Here is a 9,344-nt window from a genome sequence, read left to right as displayed (position 1 = left end):
ATGCATGTGGAAGAGAAGCAGGTTCTTACTCTTTCTGCTGTCAGTGTGAGGATTTCAATTAACAAGCAATATTGAGTCAATTTAGCCATACTATCTAGGTTCTGCCGCATCGATATGACTGAGTACATTGCCACACTGGAATCAAAGGAAAGTTTTTCAGCGCAACATGTTTGCTGTGTACCCTGGTTTGGCAGCACCACGATGTTAACGTTGCAGATAGCAGAGTTTCTTTTGTGTCGCACAAAAGGGATGGTTGCAGAATGGTTGTACATAATTCTGTTAATATACCAAGCGTTGATATGTGGCAGATGTGTGTTACGCTAATTCTGTTATATACCAAACAAACACCACGCACTGACGTGTCATACCCAGCTTCTGCATCTACGTCATGTAGTCGGCTTTGTTTCACCCGCAGCGCTGTCATGCGTCCTGGAATGCTCTCAGAACGAAGCTGGCGTGCTACTTCCCTCGCTGTCAGTAGAAAACATTACAGGACAAATAATTATAAATTATCAGAACTCATCCTAACGCAATGCTCAGTAGGAAATAATTATAGAATGGAATGATTAGACTACTTAATAATTTTACTAATAATAATAATAAAATTTTAATAAAGTTAATGAAGTTTTACACTTCTCTTACAGCAATGCTGGATAATATATCAGGGGTCAAAAAAACATACATGTATCCTAGTACCATGAACATATTATAGACTGGTATAACAGTGAAATTATATCTACACTATATCACAAGTATAGTCAATAATTGTATCATAGTAAGTAACAATAAGTAGAACGCTGTAACACATTGGCCTAGTACGTGCACTAGTTAAGTACGTAGACATAAAGGATTGAGTACGGCGGTAACAAATAATATAAATGCAGGTGAGTAAGTAAGCAGGATAAATAAATATAAGGTATAAATAATCAGACATAAATCCCCTCAGGAAAACCCCAAACAACCAGGGTGAGTACGTGGTAACAGACCACCGTCGTGTGATTTTCTACTATCTGTCATGTCTTCACCGCCTCCGTGATTGCCTCCTGGTTGCTAGACTCCTGCGTGACCTTGAGAAATACTGCAAACGGGAAACCAGCGCATGTTTCTGCACGCAAAATGTCGCAACGGTAACGTATTAGCGAAATGTCGCGCTAGCGCATTAGCATTCCAACACAAATCGAAAAGAAAGAGTTAAATGTTAAGACTACTTAAGACTACATATTAAGACTAATTCGTCTCTTAAAAAGGCGGCGGCCGGGCGGGCGGCGCCCGGCCGCGCGAGAGGGGGTTTCCCTCACTTGCGCTCCATCTGCCCTCAGTGGTTTTGTGTCAGACACGCGTAGCTGCTCAGCCCAAGGTCGCGCAACGCTGTGGTCAGACGGTCGACGAACAGACGCTCCGAGTCGAACCGCTGCGAGCGTCATGCTAGGACAAACAGAAGGAGACCTCAGTGCGATGTCCGTCGACGATCTGCGATGACGAGACGCGTGAAGCAAGATGAAAGACGACAGCGCCTCTGTGAGTAAAGCCCTGAACGCGACGCCGTTAACATGACTGTTGGGACTGCCGTACGAGCAAACTGATGAAATCCAATGTGACATACATTCAAGTAATTAATCAAGTAACATATTATTATTATTATTATTATTATTATGTATAGCAAAGCATTACGTTATATATATCTCACAATTATGGAGGTATGCGATTTCTACAGCTACACTACTCGTATCTATGTATGTTTCATGTAGTATTACTGTAATATTTAGTGAAATTAAACTGCATAATTATACAGGTTTGATAGCCTGGAACCTAGCAGCTGACAGATCACACTATTTCAGGGACCACCGAAATCTTCTGCCATATAATCTGTGAATACCAACTTTCTTTTTTGTATACTTCTACTTGTAACAGCTGCCCAACTAGTCGGGTACTCTATGATTAGCAGATAGAGCATCGTATATTGCAGTCCAACAGCTTTTACCGTGGTGAATAACGTAGGAAGCTGCAGGAGGCTGTGGATTTAGTCTCATTTTCCTCTTCAGCTGTATCATCAGTGCCTGACTAGATAAATACAGGAACGTAGCTCAACACCACTACACACACACCCTCTACCGGAATACTAAGACTTAGCGTAGAATTTTCTTGCTTGCTCAATTCATTCCATTGAGTAGACTGTTTTAAACGACTAGGTTGGATATTCAGTCAACCACTGCTGCTTAAAACGCGAGGGGATATACGTGGCAGTGAAGTTGGAATGGTCGGGATGGATGCGGGCAGTTATCTAACAAAATGATGCAACAGTGCGATGTGATTCCTTCGTTTGTATGCTATATCTTAATTATATGTGATATCACTGCACGTATTGGTGTAGATTATCATGTAATGTACCATTTATACCTATCATTACATGTATCATGCTCATGTACCAGGCCATCATGCCCATTACCAGTGTCATGTTCATGTACCAGGCATCATGCTGCCATTACATGTCATGCTTACCATGTACCATGTATTTTGTACCATGTGTCAGTACCGTGTGTATCAGTGGTAGCCATGTGTTCATGTTACCGGATGCCGTGTATCATTGATACATGTGTCATGTATCACTGGACCATGTACCATGTGTCAGTACCGATGTATATCATGTACCATAGTACTTGTATCATGTTACCGTGTGTATCATGGACCATGGTCTGATTCATGTACCCATGTACAGTGGGCTTATGTACCGTGTATTCATGTACCATGTACGACTTACAGTACGTGTGTATCATTACATGTGTCATGTCTCATGTACATGTACCATTGTGTCATGTACCGTGTATTTCATGTACCATGTGTCATGTACATGTATTTCGTGCCGTTTACGCCATTTCATGTCTTCAATCGGTTACCAGTTGTATATTGTCGCGTGATATCATTATCATTAGCCATGTACCATGTTACGGATAATCATGACAGTGTCACTGTACCATAGTCATGCCCCATTTACCATTTCATGTATCATGTACCGTGTATATCATGTATCACTGCTCCAGGTACCTGCTACCGTGTATTCATGTACATGTTCAGTTACATGTATCATGCCATGACCTGTCATGTAATCATGTACATGTGTCATTACCATGGACGAGTATCATGATTCATGTACATGTAATCAGTACATGTTCATGCTACCGTGTAGTTCATGTACCATGGGTAACTCCTACACCTTGTACCGTGTTATTCATGTTACCATGGTCTATGTATCATGTCCATGTGACATGTGTCCTGGTACGGTTATATCATGTATCCATGTATACCGTGTTCATGTTACCGTGTATCATGTACCACTGTCATGTACCATGTAGCGTGTATCATGATACGTTATATCATGTACCATGTACCGCTGTATCAGTACCGTGTATCAGGTACCTGGTTTCATGTTACATGCTACCGTGTAAATCATGTACCGTGTATCATGTACCGTGTACCGTGTATCATGTACCATGTGTCATGCCTCATTGCTGTGTGTAATGTGCCATGCACCGTGTTATCTACGTACCATCGTACTCTCTGTGAGCGACCTGCCCATCTCTGAACCGCCGCCGCTGCCGTCCGTGCTGTGGTGTTTCTCGGCCTTGGCGAGCGTGAGGTAGTATCCGTTGCCGTAGACGTTCTTCAGGAAGAGGCTGGAGCCGCAGCAGCAGAGCTTGCCCTGCGATATGATGGCGATGCGATCTCCAAGCAGGTCCGCCTCGTCCATGTGATGTGTGGACAGGATGACCGTGCGACCTATACACACACGCGAGAAACACAGACGATAGGGATGGGGTTCTTAAACTGCAGTCCAAAAAGGTCCGTGGGTGGGCTTCAGGGGTCCGTGAACCCCACTGTATGCAAAATTGGGTGTTTATGTGCTTATGTGCATTTTTCTGGCGAGGGGTCCGTAGCTTTCACCAGATTCTCAAAGGGGTCCATAACTCAAAAAAAGTGAAGAATCACTGCGATAGAGGGTTCGTTACAAAGAACATTGGACAGGATCACCATGTGACCTACACACACTCGAGAAACACAGACGATGGAGGGTGTGTTACAAAGATCATTGGACAGGATCACTGTGCGATCTATGTACGCGCAAAACGAAAACAATGAAGGGTTCGTTACAAAGAACATTAAATAATAGTGGATCATGTCTCATGATAATATACTGCTGAAGCAAAGAATTTAAAAAGATCTAAACCTAAGAACTAAACAGAACTAAACTAATCTCTCGTTGGGGGGGGGGAGACGCGGCGCCGCGCTCCTACCTTTCTTGTACTTGACGAGTAAATAAACCTAAACACAGGGAGACTCTGATATTATGTCACAGCTATATATATATATGTATATATATGGAGAGAGAGAGAGAGACGATATATTATGATGATATACATGTGGCTGAAGAAGAACTCTATACATATATATATATGTGGCCACGCACATCGGTGGGGGCGGGGGGCAGCAGGAGGGGTGTGGGGCACATGCTCCTACCTTTCTTGTATTTGACGAGTAGGTCCCATATGCTGCGGCGAGCGAACGGGTCGACCCCAGCTGTCGGCTCGTCCAGTATCACTGTCTTGGATCCGCCGACAAACGCGATCGCGATGGAGAGCTTTCGCTGCATGCCACCTACGTCGCACGACAAGAGAACATCACTCGTACGCGCACGCGCAACTTCATGCCATGACACGCATACATCACACGACAAGTGAACATCTTTACACACATCTTTGCTACATGCAAATTCACGCCATGGCAAAAAGTCACCCCCCCCCCATCTCGAACACCTCACTCGCTTCTCAAATCCCCCACATCTCAACCCATTCCCCTCAACACCAACAAAATCCTCTTCTATTAATACATAGCCTGCATATTACAAACACGAAAACACTAAGGTGATAGCTTAACCACTGTTAACCAGGTACCGTACTGCTGTTAAAACAATACAAGGCCACCGTAATGTGCTGCTGTTAAAATAATACAAGGCCACCGTAACGTGCTGCTGTTGAAATAATACAAGGCCACCGCAACGTGAACCAGTGGCCTTTCAATGCGTTTCTATGGTAACGTGGATCATCACCTGACAGATGGTTGGATGTCTCATGGCGCTTGTGGGGCAGGCCTATGTCGGTAATGATCTTACCCATCTCCACCTCAATCCTCTCCTTACTACATCCCTTCAACTGTCCATAGAACCAGATGTGCTCTTCTACAGTGAGCCTACAAACGTAAAGATCCATTACTGTTGGTGACAGTCTAGAATAGTCTAGAATAATCTAGAATAGTACTTGCATTTACACATGCGACAGCCTACAATAATTTTTACATTCTCGCGTGTGAAAGTTTCGATTTATTTTACAGGTTTCTCTTGCTAAAGGTCCAAAATAATTATATAGTCTTCTCTTGCTAAAACTATAAAATAGCTATAAAATTATAACTATATATAGGTCTCTCTGGCTGAAAGTCTAGAATAATTCTATAGGTTTCTCTTGCTAGAGATCTAGAAGTCTCTACCACGTTTTAAGTACTGAAGTATATTCACATTGAGGAATTACCACGATCACACACATTCATAAACATCCACACATCACAGTTAATTCCAGTTTTCTGGGCTTTTTCCTGTTCCCTATAGTCTTGTCACCGATCGACTTACTGGTCAAATAGGACATTGTGTTGAGGACACATGCCCAAACTCTTCCGTATGTCATCCATGCTGGTCATGATGTCGTGTCCGTGGATGAATGCCGTGCCAGACGTAGGAACGTACAGGCCAGTCAGTATAGACCTGAGAACAATGACACATCACACGTATAGCATATCATGAACAAATCCTACATCTGTACATACACATAGTGGTGGTTTAGATACGCATCTTACATCTACATGGATCTTACATCGTTTATTTGTACCTTACACCTACATTGCATTGCTTTACACACATGCGTCCTACACCTACATTAGTGTACATCTGCATGGTGGTGATTTAGAAACATGTGTTATACATCTACATAGTGGTCGTTTATATACGTACGTGTGTTATACACCTAAATTGTGGTGGTTTATATACACACATATTACACGTACATGGTATTAGTATACACCTACATGGTAGTGGTTTATATACACACATATTACACTCCAACTCGTTTTCGGATTACCACCCCACGTCCCAAATATCGTGACCGTACGTCAAGCGGTTAAGATTTGTGCCCAACTGTTGACGGACGGACCCACGGACGCACGGACGGCCGGACGGACAGACGATCGCACGGACGATCACGCGATTCTACAAGCTGCACCTGACTACGTCAGATGAGCTAAAAAGAGTATAGCAAACGGGAAACTTGTTAATGAAAAATCCAAGCTGTGGATGAAAAAAAACACCAGCATTATAGATGACAGCGATTTTTTATGTGTGCAACTGCAATAAAAAACTACTTCACACAACACCCAGCACTTACTTCCATTTTGCACAACTCGGCGCTGTGCAATCCCTGAGATATTGTAAAAACCAACATGAAAACAGAATTTGAAACTCACTTGATCGATCATCCAATTTATCCTATTAATTAGCTCGACTCTTAAATTTGACAAAGAATTAGACTTAATCAACAGAAGGAATCAGGCTGAATCATCTCTTCTGAAAACTTGAAGAGAAGTTTGACTCTCCTTCGATGTGCACATACATGTAAGCCCTGATGTGGGATTACTATGACAGTAGGGTAGATCAAGCATTGCTGTGTGCATGCGTGCGTGCATGCATGGAGAAGAGAACCATTCTTACTCTTCTGCTGTCAGTGTGAGGTTTCAATTAACAAGCAATTATTAAGTCAATTTACCATCACTATCTAAGCTTCTGCCATCGATTGACTGATGTAACATTGCCACACTGGAATCAAGGAACGTTTTATTCAGCCAACATGTTTGCTGTGTTACCCTGGTTTGGCCAAACACGATGTTAACTTGCAGATAAGCGAGAGTTTCTTTGTTTCGCACAAAAGGGAAATGTTTGCAGAATGTTGTACATAATTCTGTTAATAACCCAACAGATTGATATGTTGGCAGAATGTTGTACGTAATTCTGTTAATAACACAAACAAACACACATGCACTGACCTGTGTCATCCACGCTTTCTGCATCTAACGTCATGTAGTCGGCTTTGTTTTCATGCAGGCTGCTCATGCGTCTGATGCTCTCAGAACGAAGCTGCGTGGCATACTTCCCTCCTGATCGTAGAAAACATTACAGACAAATAATTATAAATCACAACTCACTCCTACAGCAATGCCATCAAGTAGAAATAATTATAGATGAATGATTAGACTACTTAATAATTTTTACTAATAATAATAATAATAATTTTAATAATAGTTAATGAGTTTTACTACTTGCTCCTACAGCAATGCCATGGATATATCATCAGGGGTAAAAACATACATGTATACCTAGTACCATGAACATATTTATAGACTGCGTATAACGTGAATATATCTACACTATATCACATAGTATAGTCACATAATTAGTACTCATAGTAAGTACAATAAGTCAGAAACGCTGTAACATTGCACTATATCGTGACTACGTTAAGGTACGTAGAATAAAAAGGATGAGTACGCGGTAACAAATAATAATAATAAGGTATAAGTAAGCAGTGATAAATAATAATAATAAGGTATAAATAAAACAGACATAGAATCTCTCAGGAAACCTCCACAACAAACATCAGGGCGAGTCCGTGGTAACAGACCACCGTCGTGTGACTTACTATCTGTCATGTCTTCCACCGCCTCCGTGATTGCCTCCTGGTTGCTTGACTCCTGCGTGACCTTGAGAAATACCTGCCAAACGGAAACCAGCGCATGTTTCTCACGCAAAAATTCCAACGTACGTTTACGAAATGTTCGCGCTAGCGCCATTAGCATTCCAACACGAATCGAAAAGAAAGAGTTAATGTTAAGACTAACTTTAAGACTAATATTAAGACTAATTCCGTCTCTTAAAACACGGGCGCGCGGAAGGGGGTTTCCCTCCTTGCGACTCCCACCTCCTCCAGTGTTGTGTCAGACACGCCGTAGCTGCTCAGCCCAAGGTCGCGCAAGCTGTGGTCAAGGTCGACGAACAGACGCTCGAGTAGACCGCTGCGAGCTTCGTTGCTAGGCAACACATAGGAGACCTCGGTGCCGATGTCCTCGACGATCTGCGCCGACGGGACGCGTGAGCAGATGAATGACGACAGCGCCCTCTGTGAGTAAAGCCCTGAAACGCGCGACGTTAACAATGACTGTTGGGACTGCGTACGAGAAACCTTGATGAAACATCCAAAGTGACATACTATTAATTAATTAATCAAGTAACTTATTATTATTATTATTATTATTATTATTATTATAGAAGGCATTACGTATAATATCTCACAATTATGGAGGTATGCGAATTTCTACAGCTAACACATACTCAGTAATCTATGTATAGTTTTACATGTAGTTTACCTGTAATATTTAGTGAAATTAAACTGGCATAATTATACAGTGTTTCATAGCCTGGAACCCTAGATGACAATCCACACTATTTGGTAACCAACCGAAATTCTTTTGCCATATAATTCTGTTGAAAATCCAAACTTCTTTTTTTGTTATACTTCTACTTTAAAGCTGCCAAACTAGTCGGTAACTCTATGATTAGCAATCAGCATCTATAATGCCAGTCCAACAGCTTTTACCGTGGAATAACATAGGACTAGCAGGAGGCTGGCTGGATTTAGTCTCATTTTCCTCTTCAGCTGTATCATCAGTCGCCTGAATAGATAAATACAAGAGAACGTAAGTCAACACCACTACAACACACAACACACTCTACCGGAAATATATAGCTTAGCGTAGGAAATTTTCTTGTGCCTCAATTCATTCATTGATAGACATGTTTAAACGACTAGGTGATATGATCAAACCACTGTGATTACAAACAGGGGCATATACGTGGCAGGAAGCTGATGGTCGATAGATGCGGGCATTATCTAACAAAATGATGCAACAGTGCGTGTTCCTTTCTGTTATTGTATGTATATTATATATATGTAATCACTGCCACATATTATGTAGCATTATCATGTAACATGTACCATTACTACATACCATTACCATGTATCATGCATCATGTACCATGCATCATGCCCCATTACCATGTCATGTATCATGTACCATGCATCATGTCCCATTACCATGTCATGTATCATGTACCATGCATATTATGTACCATGTGTCATGTATCATGTACCATGTATCATGTACCATGTGTCATGTATCATGTACCATGTATCATG

The 9,344-nt window shown here is 41.8% G+C and overlaps 1 protein-coding gene across 1 annotated transcript in view; it reads right to left on the bottom strand.

Moving 5' to 3' along the window:
* The window catches only part of LOC106805076 (ATP-binding cassette sub-family A member 1-like), a 39,675-nt gene that overhangs the window by 19,068 nt on the left and 11,263 nt on the right, over positions 1-9,344 (bottom strand). The window contains 5 exon segments of the mRNA XM_014806555.1: positions 1,982-2,057; positions 3,545-3,774; positions 4,513-4,650; positions 5,102-5,241; positions 5,675-5,806. Coding sequence (XP_014662041.1) covers positions 1,982-2,057; positions 3,545-3,774; positions 4,513-4,650; positions 5,102-5,241; positions 5,675-5,806 — 716 coding nt within the window.

The sequence above is a fragment of the Priapulus caudatus genome, unplaced genomic scaffold (assembly GCF_000485595.1).
Source record: "Priapulus caudatus unplaced genomic scaffold, Priapulus_caudatus-5.0.1 Scaffold99, whole genome shotgun sequence".
Taxonomy (NCBI): domain Eukaryota; kingdom Metazoa; phylum Priapulida; class Priapulimorpha; order Priapulimorphida; family Priapulidae; genus Priapulus; species Priapulus caudatus.
Note: the sequence above shows the minus strand (reverse complement) of the source record. Positions and strands in the feature narration are given on the sequence as shown.